The 18,522-nt window shown below is 40.9% G+C and overlaps 1 protein-coding gene across 2 annotated transcripts in view; it reads left to right on the top strand.

The window, feature by feature from the left end:
* The first annotated feature begins 871 nt into the window (after positions 1 to 871).
* The window catches only part of SDK1 (sidekick cell adhesion molecule 1), a 387,464-nt gene continuing 369,813 nt past the window's right edge, over positions 872 to 18,522 (top strand). Inside the window, exons 1-2 of one of the 2 annotated variants that reach the window (XM_063171739.1) lie at positions 872 to 949; positions 1,514 to 2,878. In XM_063171739.1, the coding sequence (XP_063027809.1) occupies positions 2,419 to 2,878 (460 nt within the window). In that variant the 5' untranslated portion in view covers positions 872 to 949; positions 1,514 to 2,418. Of the gene's footprint in view, positions 1,012 to 1,513; positions 2,879 to 18,522 lie in introns of both variants that reach the window. The other variant, XM_063171738.1, reaches the window with a different exon arrangement.

Raw genomic sequence — 18,522 nt, 5'->3', positions numbered from 1 at the left:
ACACCGACTGTTAATAAAAGGGGAAAATGACCTTGTGTTTGATGTGATAATACACAGTGTTTGCCGCACGGCTCCATCATCACACACGGCCTCTCAAAAAGGCAGAAGGAGCAGGAGCCAACCTCAAACTTTGGCTCTGCCAACCTGCACCCTCACTCCCCTCCACGGGGCAGCACCGCACAGCCCAGCGCGCAGGGACGGGGTTAACTCGCACCTCGGGGCTCCCTTGGCTCGGTCACCACATTCCAGCTCCTCGCCCTCCGGCGCACGGGAAGCGCGGCCGCCGCGGGGCGCGCCCGGGATGAGGCGGCGGCGGCCCGGCCTGTCCGGGCGGGCCCGGCGTGTCCCCGCCCGCGGCACCGCCGCGCGGGCCTAGGGGGCGCTGTTAGCGCGGGGACGCGGCGGCGGAGCGCCCCGCCGGGACCACGGGGATGGGGATGGGGATGGGGATGGGGATGGGGACGGGGATGGGGATGGGGACGGGGATGGGGACGGGGATGGGGACGGGAACGAACGGCGGGGACCGAGGGCCGCGTCCCCTCAGGGCCGGCGCGCGCCGTGGGGTGTGGATGGGGCAAAGGGGGGCGCGAGGCACAGCCCCGCTCGCGCCTTTGCGCGGGCGCGCGCGGCCCCTTGCGCGAGCGGCCCCTTGCGCGCGCGCGCGCGCCGCCCGCCCCACTCTGCCGCCCAATGAGCGCCCCGGCCGGAGGGAGCGCAGGTCCCGCTGCGCCGGCGGCGTGAGGGGAAGGGGATGGCGGTGCTTGTGTCCCCCCTCCCGCCGCTGCGGAACCTGCACTGAAATACCTCCCCGGCCCCGCACCGCCCAGTCCCGGCAGTGGCACACGCGTACAAATACACAGATAAACACACACGCACACGCATCCCCTCAGCCCCGCGCAGGATGCGCCCCCCCTCCTTCCCAGCCCAGACACGTCCCCGCTAGTGAGGTGTAGGTCAGGGGAAGGTGGGCTGAGGCGCTGTGGGCGGGAGAGCCGTGCGGGGAGCCGGGAGGTGAGCCAGCAGCGCCGCTGCCGGTTCGGAGGGAGCTAAGGGGGAGCCGGGACGCGGGGCGGGGACGCCGAGGTGGACGCGGGGGGATGGCGGGGGGCGCGGGCAGGGTCGCGCCGCACCGCCGCCTCAGGCGGTGAGAAAAGTTGAGGCGGCTCTGGGGGGCGGGGGAGAGCTGGCGGGGCTCGTGTTTGATCAACTTCGCGCTTAGGTGCTTTGTTTTTAACTCGCCTTTATCCTCGGTGCACTTCTTTTATAACTACTCCTATCCTTTCCTTTCTTTTAACAAGGGGGGGAGGGAATCTCCCACGAAAGTTTTCCCTTCACGGAAGGCGGGACTGAAACAATACCCCGATGCTTTGTTCAAATATAAAACCTCCAGCGCTTGCTTTCCCTTTCCCTTCTCTTTTTTTTTTTTTTTTTTTTTTTTTTTTTTTTTTTTCGGTTGGGTTTTATTGCCGCCGCTGCCGCTGTTGTGATCGCGCTTTCCCCCTTGTGTTTACAGCGCCTGTGAGGGAGAGACGCTCGGAGGAAGGACCGGGATCCCTGGGCTGCATCAGCGCGGAGAGCAGGAGCCCGGCTCAGCAGAGCTGGGAGGATTTCACCTTGTTGCTGTTTGTTTCGGGAGATTTTCGCTCCCCCCACCCCGGACACTGTCCAGCTGAGGGTTTGCTTCCTCACTGCGTCCACAACCGGCCAGAGAAAGAGCGCTTTCTCTGTTAGAGGTGATTTTTGTCGTGGTCTCCCTGTAAGGAAGGGATCGGCACTAGCCTTCGAGGAGGGAGACAGGATCAACTGAGGTTTTCCTTACCTCCGGCTGAACGTGAGGAGTTCAAGTGACACCGGCACCGGCCTGTGGCTGACTGCACAGCGAGCTGGAATCACAGCCGGAGCTGCTCGATTTACCTGCTCGAGGACCCTTCAAACCCTTCTATTGACGGTAGAGATTTGTATTCCAAGGAAAATCGGATTAATATAAACTATGCAGAGCTTTGCGGGGATATCAGGAGACTACCCTGTCTGCATGGCTAATCTTGAAATTGTCTGAAATAAATCCTTAGCGCAAGGAATAACGAGATACTTTCAATTAGTTTTTTTTTTCCTTGTCGCTTTTTTCCCCCCCTTCTGCGAGAATTTTTAACGCTTCCATCGGAGGGTTTGTACAGGAGAATGGGACACATGCTGGAGAACTCACCACGCTCCACAAAAATGATGGGGGTAACAGTTTCCATCACTGTTGCGGTATAAAAGGTTCTCTTTGGATTGTCTGCTGGTGGCTGCTAAAATGGATCAGTTTCTCCCTGTTCCTGTTTGCGATGTGCTGAAGGATCCGGATTTACTGAAATACTGACGCCCAGTGAACTTACTCCCTCTCTGCTGAAAGCATCGGATGTGACAGTGCAGAGAAACATGTGTTTCACATTTCTGACTGGTTGTTTTGGTGCAATCAATACCTCCACAAGAAACATTGACTTAGGTGGCGACTGTCATAGCGAGAGGCACACGGAGCGCTGCTCCCGGCTTGCAGGCGGAGCGAGCACAAATCAAAGAGCCCGCCGATCCTGGCAAGTGGGGGCTTCGCTTCCCCCCACAGCGCGGGGCACAGGCTCCCGACCCTCCTCAGAGAGCCCGGCCCGCGGGTGCGGAATGAGCGATGACCAAAGCGCTGCCAGGAGTGGCAGCCAGTCGGATCGGATGGGCATCAGTGAGGCAATACCGGTTGAAAGAAAGGTGGATCGCGAAATTATTGCCCGAAGGAATAGCAGGCGAGGCGGAATGATGATAAAGTTAAACTTCTGTTTCATCTTCTGTCGGGGATGGTGGGCGTTTCTGTTGCTTCAGCTCCACATGTTGCAAGCACTGGCACAAGGTAGGGCTAGAGACATTTTTGTTTATAGAAATGCTGCATCTGCCTTCTGAGAGCAAGGGAATCTTGCTCGGGTACAGACAAACCCTTTTACTTTTATCCTTATCAGAGATAAACTGCAGGATTCGCACTGAGCTGATTCATGTAGGAATGGTCGTTTCTTACACACAATCGTTTCTTTATGGAGCAGGGATTTGCAAACTGTACCTTCATGTTTCTCTCCCTTTCTAGTCCTATCCTTATCCTATCCCAACCTCCCACGGAGAATCACAGTCCTGCTTTTTAAATGTACTTAAATGCATCCGTGCTGTTCTTTCAGGCAGCAAAAGAGTTAACTGCTGGTTTTGTGTGTGTGTGTCTCTGTGTCTGTGTGTGTGTGTTTAAAACCACTGTGCTCTGAGATAAGTTATTAGGAGAAGGGGAGTCATAAATCCTCCGACTAGAACTAAACCAGGCATGTAAAAGGAATTCTTTAAACATATGAGCACTATTCTATGTGAGCCTCGGTCTCAGCATTGTTCATTTCTTTTGGATTGCCAAGTAACATTTACCCGAGACAAAAACTGCAATTGATTCGTATCTGAGCATTTCCACATCAGAGATCCTTGCAGTCAAATGAGTCACTTGTAAACGAAGGGTCAGAGTCGACCAATAGACTTTAAATACCAAGTGTCAGTCACTTTGCATGTAAATTCCCTTCTCAAAAAATTGCCAAATGTAGCTTAATTCTTAATAATCCTTTGACAGAGTAAACAATAAATGGCAGGCAGAAGCATTACAGTTGGCTGCGCCAAATAACACGCTGAACAAACGCAGCTTTCACTTTCTTTGCTGGGTTGAGTTTTATTGCTGTGTGCATTGTCTGGCTGAAGTGGGGTGTGCTGGACAATGCAGAACTGTATCGAGAGGGACCAGGAGTTAGTTATTAAAGCGGAAGTTAATACTCCATGAAGGGGAATAGTCTTTGTGGTTTAGCTCTTTGTTTTCAAGTATTTCACAGGGAACAACAGTGCGTTCAGTTGTAATAAGTGGATGGGGCTCATGTGTTGAGGAAGAGGAGTTGGAAGCCAAGTCTGCTGTAGTTTGTCTGCTCTGGGTTTACTGCTGCATCCTCGGAAAGTTTGGAGCCGCAGGATACAGAAGAGATTTAATCCAGTGTTTTACATGGACTCCACCCTCATAAACCTTTCTCAGTGCTTTGTTTATGCTGTCACTGCTATTCCCAAATTACTTCTGCTGAGGCCTGCAAGCCCTAACAGGGTATTGTTATCCTGAAACAAGCCATACCTGACATAATTATCTCTGCAAATTAAAATTCACGTCACTTTTTGCTTTTTCTCTTTCGGTAGTTGTTGTTGATAGGTGCCAATATGATGCTTCATGTTGGCAGATAAATGCTGATGATTCTTGCTGCTTACCTTAAAAAAAAAAAAAATAAAAGGTAGTTTTAGGTGCCAGGGATTCAGGAATCACTTTAGGTGCTAGTTTTTCTACGGTTAGTAGTAAACTAGCCACCTTACTGGATTAAAAGTGAATTGAAACTTTTGTTTAGCGCATAGTAGAGCATAATTTTTCAATCGCTTATTTCAGATTACTCAGCATTTGCAGTAGTGTCAATTTCAGGTATCTCAGGGAGTTCTGTAGTGTATACAAACTATCCCCCAAAAAAGTCCTTACACCAAGTTAGCTTTAAGTAACTAAGAGTACTTAAGGCAAGGAGGGGAAGGGAAGAGAATAAGATATATTATTTATGAAAAATATTGGGGCAGATAAAGCTATGAAGTGTAGAAGACATGAAACAATGAAAGATAAAACAATTATGTAATGCAGAAACAAAATACATTGTAATTTTTATATAATGCTGAAGATTAGTTAGTCCTCTTAAGAATTACTTGACACAAAAACCAGTGTGGTGGTCTTGATGTAGAGGGCTTTTATTGGAATTTCACAAAATTTGAATCAATTTATAACTTATGTTCTTTTTGCACTCGGAATTCTAATGGATTCTAAGATATTCATCATTTTTATGCAAAAATTTACTTTAGAAGATGACAATATAAAAGTCCTTCATGAAAATGGAAATTCTGTCACAGAAGTTTCTAATGGAATGATATGGTCATATGCATGAGAGAATTACATGACTTCAATCTTTTTATAAGATAAAAAAATGAACATTCTAAATATGTGGGCCATGGCTCTTCTGAATGAATCACAATACAATGCTATAACCAGCTAATGTTTCCATAATAACTATTCCAGCATTAAAGACAGAAGAAGTATTTCAGGCATACTGAAATGCAGGTTCTTCATTCCTAGGAAACAGATCAGGTAAAGTTGTTGAGATCAAGTATCTTATACTTCAAGGTGAACAGAAGAAATGAGTTTCAGCTGCAACAGGTTGGTTGAGTATTCTCTAAACTTGAATGATCATCCATGTGAAAGCTGATCTCATGGTGAACTGTAGACAAAACCACTTGTAAATTCATTTTGTGCTTAGGTCTTCACCTGTTCTGTCTTCTGATAGTTGCATTACATATTTCAATATAAAATTTATCTGCTTTCTTTTTCCTTTTTAAAGTGAGTTTAATGAGTCTAAAATGTCCATTGGGTTGTTGTCCTGAGTAATGAAGGATTCTCTTTGAACCTTAGTGTTGGTGTGCATGGTGGGAGTGACGTTCAGGGTACAGAAGACAAAGGCTGTGGCCTGTCCCAGGCTGGGAATGGAGCTCCCACTCCTGTGGGGGCCAGGGCTCTGCACAGGGCCCCCTCACACTTGGGGTGTGTCTGCACTGGCCCAGCTCAGAAAAATTAACCTGTACGAGTCCCCAAACTGTTGCACTCTCCATTGTTTGCTCAGCTCTCTCTGCCTGCTGGCCTCTGCCACCAGCCCTCTTTCCATGGCATTTTTATTAAATGATGTACGAGATGCTAGTTAGCCTCAAGTCATCGTGTGTCATCAAACAGTGATGAGATGCTAATTGATAATCACTATAATTATCAAATTAGACTTTGTGAGGTGGTGGTAGGAATGAATCATTTGGCCCCAGTGGCTGCCTACTGCACTTGGAGGAACATCCTCCTGCAGAGTCTGGCTCAGGGGTCTGCGTGCCTGGGCAGAGTCCTGGGAATACACAGAGCTCCTGCAGCTTTGGAATTTATTCCTTATGTATGAGATTAACAAACACGGATGCCTACTGAGGTACAAAATGTTTACTAAACTACTGGAATATTTGTATGGAAATAGAAAAATTCTGCTTATTTAAAATAGGTTGCAAGTTGCTAGAGGCTACTCTACATGCATCTGAATGGATTTAAGTGCCTTCCCAATGTCTATCTTTTGTTGAAGAATCAAAGAATACTTTGAAATTATATTTCTTTGGATTGATAGCTGTTGTTCAGAAAGATTTTAAAATAGATAAAAGAAGAGCAAAGCTTTAAGCTTCTCCAGCAGAAGCCTGGTATCTTTAAATATTAAGAAAGAGAAGCTTGTCTGATTTTTCTTAGTTTTATGGCAATGGAACTGTAATCTTTTTATGCTACTTAATCAAATCTGTATTCAGAATTCTAAAAATACCTGAATGTACATTTAAGGTGATATTGATATGCATTATGCTTTGAAAGAAGCCATGACCCAGTAGAGAGATGAAAATGTTTCTGGGGCCCAACTTCCTTAATTCAAATATTTGATCTGGTGTATTATAAATATGCTGAGTGTAAGAAGCCTTTTCAAGCAAATTTCAAATTGCATTAGGTGCAGAGATGATAAACAACTTGCATGTAGAGTATTTGGTTGTTAGGAGGATGGAGAGATGGTACAATGTTAGGGCAATACCTACTGGAGAGTGAAAAAGATTATGAATTAAATGTAGAAGGAACCATTTCTAATTCCAAAAGACTCTGTTACTCTTTATTGGAAACTAAAGATTTTTTCTTGGGTTTGCCTTTTGTGTTTCTTTTCTTTAGAAGAGCATTTTAAGTATGTGCTAGTTTTAAGCAGTTGGCTTTTTTGTGTATATAATTATAATAATTAAGCAATTGATTTGGAGGAGTAGATCCAGTCTAAATAGAAGTGGGGTGGAGATCGTTGGCATTTTCTGTGGCCAGATCATGCGACTTCTCACTCTCTCTGCTGTGGTAACTCTTGGTTTGCTTTATATGTTTATGTTTTGCTGGAAAAGTACCTATTCTTAAGACTTCTTACAGCAAGTTCAAAGAGCTGTGAGCACATAATGTTAACATTCCAAGTGCAGAGTTTCACATGGTTCCTTGAGAGTGCAGTGTAATGGTCCTGTTAGAGGTGAAGGGAGACCATAAGTAATGGGTGTTTATTATCATTGTGTTCATGCACTGCCAGGAGATGCTCAGAGCAGGAATGGCCTGGGTGTGGAGAGAGGCTGTGGTAGCTCTGCTCTGTGGCTTTCACCTCACTTAAGAAGAACATAAGGCAAATCTGTGTCTTTGAAAACTTGTTCTGGAAGGTTCTGCCATCTCTGTGCGTAGTCATGTATTTTGAATAATGAAGGCAAATGTTGTCCAATATTTTAAAGATTGCTTAAACTTAGAAATACTAAAAAACAATCTCAAATGAGTTATCAGGAATCTGTTAAGTGAAGGGATTGGGCTTTTGTAGAGCTGAGAGCGATTTCTTTTATTGTCTTGTTCTTATCACCATACACATACAAGGCTGGAACACATTCTTGACTCCAAAGATTTCCTTGCATTTATCAACTTTCTATACATCTTTACCTGAACATCCCATTCTGGATGGCCTGGTTATTTGGTCCAGCTGGACCTTTGTGCTGTGATGAGTTTGTGAACTGACTAGAGGCAGTTAGAGTCCTCATAGAGCAAAATCTTGTTCCTGCTGAGTTCATTGCAGAAATAAGCCTTTCCTCCTCCCTCTGCATATGTACATACATGACATGTATTTAAATAGCTTTTAAGGAACAAATTGATGATATGTTGATATTTTCAAGATTGTGTTTTCTTGAAGTTAAAACATATGAAATAGAACAGATTTCCTAAGATTTGTGCAGAGATTATAAAATGCCAGAAGTAAGGTATCTTTGCATCTTTAATACAAATTATTAATGCACAGACATTATGATTAAGTTTAAATTATTATTTTTCCTGTCTACACAGTCAGAACTGAGACTGAGTGCTGCCCACTACTCAGTTTTTCAGTATTTTGTTTCCTTGTCAGTGCTTGGCTCCATCTTTCATTTGCTTGAAATCTTTTAAATTCAGCACAAGAAGACTTTTGTGTGAACCAGTGGAAGAACAGTTAGCAGCTATAGCATGGCATTGGATTAGACTACTTACAGTTATTACAGCTGGAGAGCAAGTAATTGGTGAGATTTGGGTTCTATTTCTGACTATCAAGCGAGTATTTTCTAGTGAATAAAGATTCTTCCATGCACGTGCCTCAAACATGACCCTTCACCATGCACAGAGCTCAAGTAGAACAAAAATGTAACTTCATGGAAAGGCCTGTTCCCAAAGAACTTGGGGTTTCTGAAGTTACATCTGCCTCTGGAGTAAAGGACTTTGCAATTCCTTTAACAGACATGGCCTTTGGAATGCCACAGCCCCAGAAGGTTCAAAGGGTGACATGGCTGAGAGGGGAGGAGCCTTTTATTTTAAAGTGATCCCAAATCATTGCTTTTAAACATACATGACTGGGTTTGTAGGATCTGCTCATGGCACAGATTCTTGACTTCTAGATGTATGTGATACTTGTGTATCATATCTTGAGCATTTGTATTTTAGTTCACAAAGATTTTTTTTGTCCTGGCTTTGCTACAGAAAATAACAAATTTATTCCTAGAATAGACACTGGTCTGTTGCTAATTGTGTTTTAGCAGTGAAATGCCTCTGAGGTGCAATACAAATGGCACCCTCAGTAAGATTAGAAATTTGGATCTAGGCTTTTTAAGGGGAGCGTTTTTAATGTTCAGCTGTTTGGCTCCCTGGACCAGCATAGACTTGGGTCACACAGGCATCAGGGACAATGCAAACAAGGTGACAGGACCCGGCTGGGCCATGACCCTGCCGGTGTTCCTATGATCAGCTTCAATTGGGGAAGAATTTTCCAACTCTGACAAAACACAAGGCAATGTATATGGCCTGACTTCTTATAAATATGTGGAGGCTGCTGCTTCTGGGGAGAAAATAGTGAAGTGAGGTGGTTTAGAAGACTTAACTTTAGTTTTTTTCTCTGAAAGTCCCTTTCAGTGAGTTTCTCTCTCTGTTGGGTGGAGTCTTCCCAACCTGAGTTTATAAGGTAGATGCTAAATTTAAGTAATATGAAAATTCCCCTTAATCCCCTGATATCTCAATTCTGTAGGCTGATGATAAAACGATACTTTTTTCTTAAACAGGAAAGAAACTTTGCAACTTAAATTGCAAATTCCACCAGCATTACTTTTTCATGTTTCTATCTAATGCACAGATTCAGAGGGTTAAAAAGGGGAGGTGTGAACTCCAACAACTCTGATTAAAGGAAGTCTTTAACAGCACTTAATGCAGGATGTGGAAGTGGATTGTACAATCTTACGTCACACCATTCAGATAACTTTTGAAGTGTCATTTTTATAAACAATAAAGCATTAGAGCTTTTTATGCAGATAATGTGATTCTTTAATCCTGTTTTTCTCATTTCCATGCTCTATTGCGGCAGCCTGAAGAGAAAGTTGATTCTGGTAGATAAATCAATGTCCCTTAGGTCTCTTTAAACCACTTTATGGTCTTTTAAGCCCCAAGCCATATATTTTTCCTAATAAACTCCTTGGTCTAACATGTTACCTAAAAAATAATTTGTTGGGTATTGCTCTCTTGGACCAGAAAGTAGAGAATGATGATAACATAGCTTCAGTGTGGGTTGCCAGAAGAGTCCCACATTGATTCCAGGCTGCAGTTGAAGTTTGTAACTCATTATTACACAAAGCACCAGAAGTTCTGGTGACACTGCTTTCATCCTCAGGTTCATATTTGTCAAATTTTGTGTATTTATTAGCTGAGAATGTTGTGGCTTTGATATGTGGTTTTGGCATTGAGTTCATAGGAAATCAACTCAGTAGCAATGCTACTTTTGAAGAGAAGGTGCTAAGGGAATAATGGAACTATAGTGCAAATATTTAAAATGTTTAGGCACTTAGAAAACATTATTTTGCTGAACTAGTGCTGTTTGCTCACCTAACATTTGTGTTAAGCACAGACTCAGTTCCAGTCATTGTAGTCTGGCTGGTGCATTGGGGAATGAATATCCCTATTTTTTATTTCTTATCTGTCAAGAAGTGCAAAGGCCATTTATGACTAAATACTTTGAAGTAACTAAATGGTATATGATTATTGGAAAAGAAATATATGGTGCAGTGCCATACCTGCAGTTCAAGGATAATACATTTATCATAACATGGACTGCATTGCTGGAGTATTGAAGTGCGTGGGTGGAGGTGAAGGGAATTCTGCATCAGTATTTCTAAATGTGTGTACTGATAAGTTTAATTTTGAGTCCTCTTGAATCTGTGCATGTAGAGGTACAACAAACTTTTCATGTTTCTGACTCTTATTTCCCTCAGGGTCAAGAGATTGAATAAACCCAGATCCTACCTATCATGTGAATGTAACATTTGCAAACCAGCACCTTTGTGCTTTCTTCCCCGCTGTCCCTGTCGTTGAGGAGAAAGTCATTGGCACTTCTGTTTTATGTTGTGATGCATAAAAAAACTTTTACAGCAGCTTTGCTGATAGTGCTCTGGCAATGCTGCTGTGCCATGGTGAAGGCAGTGCTGTTGTTTGTGTGCACATCCATCTGTGTGTCTCACCCTTCCTTCCCTCTGTTGTCTTTATCCCTTTGTCTCAGGCTGACACAATGTGCTTCTGCTCTCAGATTAGTGCTCCTCCGTGCTGTTGTGTACAAGGAATGCCTCCTGCCAGGGACAGGCTGAGGAGGAGGCTTAAACCCTCTGATTCTGCACTTGCAATGTGGAGCAGATCCCACCGTGATCCTCTCCCTGGGCACAGAGTGCCTTTTCTAGGACACGTGCATTGTGTTAAGCAGGGCTTTTATTGTGCTGGAGGCCTTGTCATCTGGAGAGCAGATGAGCAGGAAGATTGTTTAATGGTAGATTATCCCAGCATTTTTTTAAAATGTTAGATAAGTCTAAGAGGCGAGAGATGAAGAATAGTAGCTCCTGTGTTTCACCTTTTGCTATTTTTATTGCCATGCAGAAATTAGATTTGTTTTTGAAGATGGACTAGCTGAAATTAAAAACCATTTTAATGCCACTGCAAACACCAGGTTTTAAGATAAATTCTATCAACTAATTTCCTGTTTCTCTCTAGAATTTGTTTTGTTTTTACAAACATAACTGTTCACTTGTGAACAGCATCAGATGTATCTTAAATGAAGAAAGATATGTCGATTATTGTTAAATTAGTTTGTTGCATTGGCATGTGCAACCATAATCTTCTAAAATGCTGTATTTTAACTAGAAAGAATACTTTCTTTTCATCCTTAACTTCAATTTTAAGGTTATGTTTTGTCTTCTCTCTTGGAATTGCTGTGCAAGGCTCTTACCTTTCAAGAGCTAATGAGAGGTCAGTGTTGTGTTCTGGGGTTTTTTCCTCCTCTTGAAAAGAATACATATTTTATATAGTAACTTCATAAAATTAGTCAGCTGAGAGAAGGTGTTTCCTGTTCACAGAGTCTAATCATGCTAGTGCTCATTATCCATAGAACAAGGCTAAAATTTCACTTTTAGGTGTTCTGTTTCAGGGAAATGGGAGAATAGGTCAACTGACTCTAGCTTAATTCAATTACAAGATAGGCAGTGATGCTATTGTTCAATGAAATCATCAACAGAAAAATTTCAAGTGACTCTCAAGATAAACCTCCCATTCATACACAACTTTGAAGCAGCAGTGAATAACAAAGCAAGATTTGTATTTTGAAAACTTGTTTTCAAGCTGTTTATGTAGTACCTAACATCTTCATTTCAAGTTTCTTTATACAAGTGTTGATAGCAATCTTACTCAGATTTAATTAATTATATATGGCTTATTATTAGCATTTAATGGGTCAAATATTTAAGCATATTTTTCTGAATCTTCAGTTGAGAATTCTGAGTCAATGGCACTCATGTCAGACTCAGAATTTTAAGTGCTGGTAATTCAACATTACATTCACTATGTAAATGCATCATAATTAAAATGATGCCTTGTCAATGCCATTCAGGTTTCTTGTGAGTATAATTTTCAGCTTTCACATACTGGATGTAGCTCTGTCTTCTCCACCCAAAACCTGAACAAGACATATTTATGGTGTACTGGTGTCAGTAAAAACCTGCAGTGTTAACTGTTGTGCCTGTTTAAACTCAAAGAGTGAAAATCGTACTGATTCTGTTAAGGAAGTCCAGGTCAAATCTAAAACTTAATTTGTTTATATTTTTCAAATGGTTCAAATTCAGTATATATAAAAAACACTGGAGCAGCCATTTAGAAAAGACAAGATGGGTCTGCAAGTGGTCCCATGGCAGATATGGACACTTCTCATCCATACAATTGACAAGTGAAGTCCAAGTTTTCATGCAGTATCTAAAATAGGAGATGCTGAGTAATTTTGGATTTCGACACTCAACATGTGAACAAATGTTCATACATGTCACAACAAATCTTGAAAGAATTCTTCATGTTCTAAGAGTCTATCTTTAGAGCTGCAGGACATTATAAACACAGCTAAACCAACTTCTGTGCAAATGGTCACTAGAGTGGAGTAAGTGCTAGCTGTCACTTTATTAAAACTAATGGCTTAATTACTCATGTTTGCTTGAAATTCATTGCAGTGTGAAGTGATTAGGCATTGGTGCTTTGGTAAATGATGGCATATTGCACATTTTCTGTAACCCTGTAACCAATTAGTGAGTGTTGGTGTTGGGCACATGCAGTGCACCCAGTTGTCACTCATTTCATTAACATCCAGATCTGTGCCATTACCAGAAGATTTCTGTTACTTTAAACAAGTGACAAAGACAATGGGGATATATATATATATATATATATGTAAAAGAAGCTCAGAAATGACAGCAAATAAGTAAAGGACAAGATAAAAGTTACAGTGCAGTTCTAAGCACGTGACTGCCTTGACTGGAAAGCTTCCCAAATCAGTGCTGGAGTTGCCAGATACAGCATTCTCATAATTCAGTCAAATCTTCTATTCTGAGTGAAAGGCAAATGTTGCCTTCATGCATATTTGCACCTCTCTTCCAGACATCCAGTAGTCTCAGCTGTCTTGAAATTCTGGAGAAGTGGCTACATGCTGAAAAAAATGTGTGTTTGCCTGCTAAACACTAAAAAGTGTTTAGATGCTGCATCAAGGCAAATAGAACACCAGACACAGCTACTCAGAACTCATGTAGTAAGTTGGCAGTAGAATGTACTGTACAGATGAATAGCTGTCTGTAGTGATTGATATAATGGGGTTTTTTTTTGAAGTCTTCAGTGTGTTCAAGGCTTCTGAAGTCCCATTTCTGATGCTGGTCAGAAGTTCCTTTACTGTTCTCATTTTTGTAGACAGAGTATTTTTGTGATTTAGATGCATATATTGCTGAATTTCAGATTTATAGGCATGAATTGTGTTTAAGACTAGTTATGGTTTAAGCCCAGCTGGCAACTGAGTACCACAAAGGCACTCACTTTCCCCACCAGCAGTGGGAAGGAGAAGAGGATTGGAAAAGTGAGAAAACTTGTGGGTTGAGATAAAGACATTTTACCAGGTAAAGCAAAAGCTGTGTGTGCAAACAGAAGGCAACCCAAGGTGTCCCTTCACCTTGTCCTCTCAGCAGGCAGGTGCTCAGCCATCCCTAGGACAGCAGAGCTCATTAATGGTGATTAATGATGGCTTGGGAAGGCAAACCCATCATTCCAAACATCCCCCATTCCTTCTTCCTGCAGCTTCCCATGCCAGGCATGGCACCAGATGGTCTGGGATGTCCCTTGGGTCAGCAGTGCAGGCTGTGTCCATCCCAATTCCTTGTACAAATCCAGCCTCCTCACTGGCAGGGTGGTGAGAGCACAAAAGGCCTTCACTCTGTGCAAGGGCTGCTCAGCAATAACAAAATCATCTCTGTGCTATCAACAATTTCTTTTTCAGCACAAATCCAAAACACAGCCCCCTACCAGCCACTGTGAAGAAAATTGACTCATCCCCAGCTCAAACCAGCAAATGACTGCATCTGTAAATGCATTTTCATTTTGTACCTTGTATATTGACAGAGAAACTGTATGAAATGGCATGATCTTAAATGGAGATCTCGAATCTCATAAATCTGCATTGTGAAATGTAATCGCATTAGAGGCAGAACACTTGTGGTTTTTCAATTATAGTGGTGCTTTTTCATATCACTGTGTGTGAAGCAGTTCTGTCAGAAACAAAGAGTTCAGAGCTCTCAGACGTACCATCTTTGAAGAAACAGCTAAAGGCAACAGGTTTCAAGCTCTTTGAAGCCTTTTCTCTCTGAGTCCTTGTTAAAGGATGGTCTCTCATAACTACTGGTCACTTACAAGTCTGTTTCTAAATTTGTGGGAAATCACATGAAGTGCATTATTGCATATTCATGTAGCACAGAAAGGCATTGTATTTTTCCCTATATAGTGCACATTTGTATTTTATAACTTGCAGAAGTTCAGTTAATTGCAGTGAACACTTTCAGTAGGAGGAGCCATCTGAACTAATATAAAGAGGAAGGGTAACATTTGTATGAGCTAGCTGAACATGATAACAAATGTAATTATGCTAATAGAACAATGTGATGTATGAAAGCAAGAAATTTTAATTTTAGCCTACATTCTGTAGAGATTACATGTTAGGAACATTCTTTGGCATAGTGCTTTATAATTTAAACAGTTTTGAAGAGTTACGAGCTTTAAATATTTGCATTGCAGTTATAAGATTCTTAATTTTCCTTTAGACATTTAAAAGCTTCAGTTGTGTTGGGATTGTTTTAAAACTTGTTTGGTAGAAGAATTAATGTATACAATGGGGTTTATAATAACCATTACTGAAGTTATACAGATTTATTCCAACGAAATTCTTCAGTGTCAATGCGTAAACTGTTCTTCTCTTACTGTTACTCTACCTAATTTTCTTTTTTTCTTCACTTAAACAAATGTGGGGGATTCTGTGTGAAAATAATGTATTTCAGCAGGTTTCAGGAACTGAGATATTGGTCTGTCCCCTCACTCAGATTGGTGAAGGAAGTAATACACTTTCCAGGTAAAAAGTCTGTTGAAATGTAAGGATTTTATGATGAAATACTTGAGTTTTGAGGTTCTTAATGAAGCCAAGGTTCAGTTCTTAATGAAGCCAAGGAGTCCCATGTTTTGGTTTCAGTTTTAGTTTTATGGTTGCTTTTTTGTTCCTTTTTTGGGTTGGTTTCTTTTATGTTGTAATCTGGCTCTGTACAACAGGTTTAAGAAAATAAACAGAATCAGATTGTTGACATTATCAAAACAACAATAAGTTTTTTAAACAGAAATTTTGTTTGAACCAGGAAAAGATAAGACATGAGTTAATATCTTCATATGTATATGAAGTAAATATGTATAGTAAGAAAAAAATGTAGTACATTTTGACTAATGCTGCTTATCAAGTTGCACAGAGCAGTGATAGCTCCTCAAATTAGTAAAAGCCATAACCATCAATCTTCTACTGAATATGTGTGAGCTATTTAATAAAATTAGATATTTTTTCCAAGTCTTAAATCTTACTAGTTGTTTACAAAGATGTTCCAGACAGAAACAGAATACTGAACTGTGGGTTGCATTTGCCTGTACTTGGCTATTCCAGATTTGTAGATCCCCTAATCTCAAGAAGGCAGTGTTTATTCTGAATTCTGGCCTTTGCTTTACCTAGATCCAAAAGAAAGATATGTGTTCTCAGTAAAACAAATATTTAGAATTGTCCAGCTTTTAGGTGTTTCACAGTCCAGAAAAATACAAGTAAATAAATGAAAAGGATTTCCTCTAGTTGTCATGCTTTCAAAAATCACTGATAGAATTAATGATATTTCATTATGTACATTTTTTTTCTCTTTTTTTTCTCCTGTAGAAGCTTCTTCTTGTAAATCCAAGCATTCCATATTCCCAGAGCTTTCCTTTACCCTGCCTTTGATTGAGTTTTTTGGTGTTGTTTGTTAATTTATTTCTTTTGTAGCTAGTGCAGAGACTTGGCTAGCAGAATGGATGTCCTGTGTGGGAGAAAACAGAGATACTGCATAAATGGTTTTTTCCATGCTGGAAGATGAAGGATCTTTCTTGAGTTCTTATCTATAAATTCCTGATGTCATCCACCTGGGCAGAGAATAGAACACATATCTCACATCTGTGAGGTACAGGGAAAAAAGTTCAAAAGGAGAATTGGCTGAAGCTGTGGGCTCTTGCTGAAGGTTTTCTCTGAGCAGGTCTCTGGGGGCTGTGGAGGGCAGAGCTCTGCTCTCATCCTGAGCCCTTTGCAATTGTCTCTCTCACCCTGGAGCTCCTCTGGAGCCAGGAAGTCTGACCTGTTTATCTAAATCAACGTGGAATCTTTGAGATTGCAAGGAAGCCAAAAGTTCCTGCACATCAAGCAAGGATTAGTGTTGTTACACTTTAAAGTAGCACATCCCAAAACTATTTTAAAATGGTCCCTACTTAGCACAGACCATCTTCAGGATCCCCTCTTTTTAACACTTCCAGTTTGTAATGCTGCAGGTAGAAGAGTTTGAGTACTGTGGTCAGAATGGCAGAGGAATTCTTCATCATTTATCTTCTGTAGTGTCTTGATCACCATTTCACCATCTTGGATCTTATTCAAATCATATCCTCTTCATACATCATCTACAGAATTGTTTATTAAGTTCTGAACAATTAAACAATGCAAACTCATTCAAGGCAGAATGATTGGAGCAAGTGCTGGTGGAGCACTTGCACAATGTCAATATTGCATTGATATTGCAAATATCACTCATTCATTCATTTTTTGTATCTATTTGACAGCATGACATAATTTAAGAGAAGAAAAATAGATTTTAATTAGCATATTTCTGTATTACTGAACAGCTAATTAGGGAAATTAAAGTACTTTCTCAGCTATGAATAGTATGTTAAAAGAACTGTGCAACAAAAATACTCTTGTAGCTGTACTGCTGACTTCCTGGAAAGTACCCATTTAATTCTATTACAGATTATTAGTGGTGCATCATAAAGTTGTGTGAGTGCTCTCAGTTGAAGTGAAGAGAATTACAAAGACAGAAAAATCAAACCTTTGAATATGGTTTGATCAGAGTTTGCTAGAGACTTTATTATATTGATCCGTTCATAGAGTGCTAATAATATAAAAAATGGGATACTTGGCGCCTTAGATTTTTAAAATTAATATGAGGAAAACTGGCTTCACCATCCAAGGGAGTTTTACAGTTGTGGTGTTTTTTTTTTTGTTGTTGTTGTTGTTTTGTTGTTTTTTTTTTTTTTTGTGTTTTTGATTATTAACTGAGAGTTATTTTTAGTCAGTTTTCGCATTTTGAAAACTTTTTCTGGGAATTTTTTATGAAGACTCCTGTATAACAAATACTTTTCCTGCTAGGTAGAATATATATTCAACTAGCACAGAGTTTTCTCTGGCCTGCTATTCTAGGAGGAATTTCTTCACTGGAAGGATGGTGAGACATTGGATGGAGCTGCTCAGAGTGGTGCTGGAGTCACTGTCCCTGGGGGAGTCTCAGAAATAATGAAGGCACGTGGTGCCATGGGCTGCTGGTCAAGGTGGTGATCAGTCTGGACTCGATTTTGGAGGCCTTTTCCAACCTCACTGATTCTATGATTATTTTGATAGTTCTGTTTGCTAAATGATGTATTAGCAACACAAGGAATACAACAAAATTCGTGAGGAACACATTGAAGTTCCTGTTGGTCCCTAAGCTTTGCAGGGAACCACATCTTTGGGAGGCAGACAAATATTATTCTGACTTTATTGCTGCTCTGAGAGTTAATGACCATCATAATGATAAGCATATCTTGCTAATTGTCCACTAGTTTTGGTTTTAATAACATTTTAATTTGCATGTTGGTCATATGCTGAAAACACATGGTTTTAATTGTTCATCTTCAATTAGCATAGTTTTTCATACTTTTTTAATGGGCTTTAAAAAAGTTTAAAGAAGTGTTGGTCTAAAAAGTTTGTCTGAATGAATTGAGACACAAATGTAAAAAAATAGGCTTGTGTCAAAAATACAAGATTTCAGTTAAAAACCTGAGTTCTAAGGTCAGTCTTGCCCTGTGTGGTTTTCAGCTTGAATGTTTTGGGCCATTATGACCATTACCAAATTGACTGACTTCTGTGTTTTATCTCTGAAAAAATGGATTATTGTTTAGAGCCTAGAATTACAGTTTGAAAGGATTAATTATTGATTGTTGGCATTTTCTACAATATCAGACATTACTCTAAGATCTTTCTTAGAGGATGAAATCTAATTTCTTTGATCTTGTAAAAGTGAAGTAGAAAAGCATACTTTAGGTTGATTTGGGGAAAAAATGCTTTTACAAATAAAAAGATGTTTTCATATTTGCATTATTTAAAATGCATTTTTTGTCTTATAAATATGCTAATCTTT

Source organism: Melospiza melodia, chromosome 18 (genome assembly GCF_035770615.1).
Source record: "Melospiza melodia melodia isolate bMelMel2 chromosome 18, bMelMel2.pri, whole genome shotgun sequence".
NCBI classification, from domain to species: domain Eukaryota; kingdom Metazoa; phylum Chordata; class Aves; order Passeriformes; family Passerellidae; genus Melospiza; species Melospiza melodia.
Note: the sequence above shows the minus strand (reverse complement) of the source record. Positions and strands in the feature narration are given on the sequence as shown.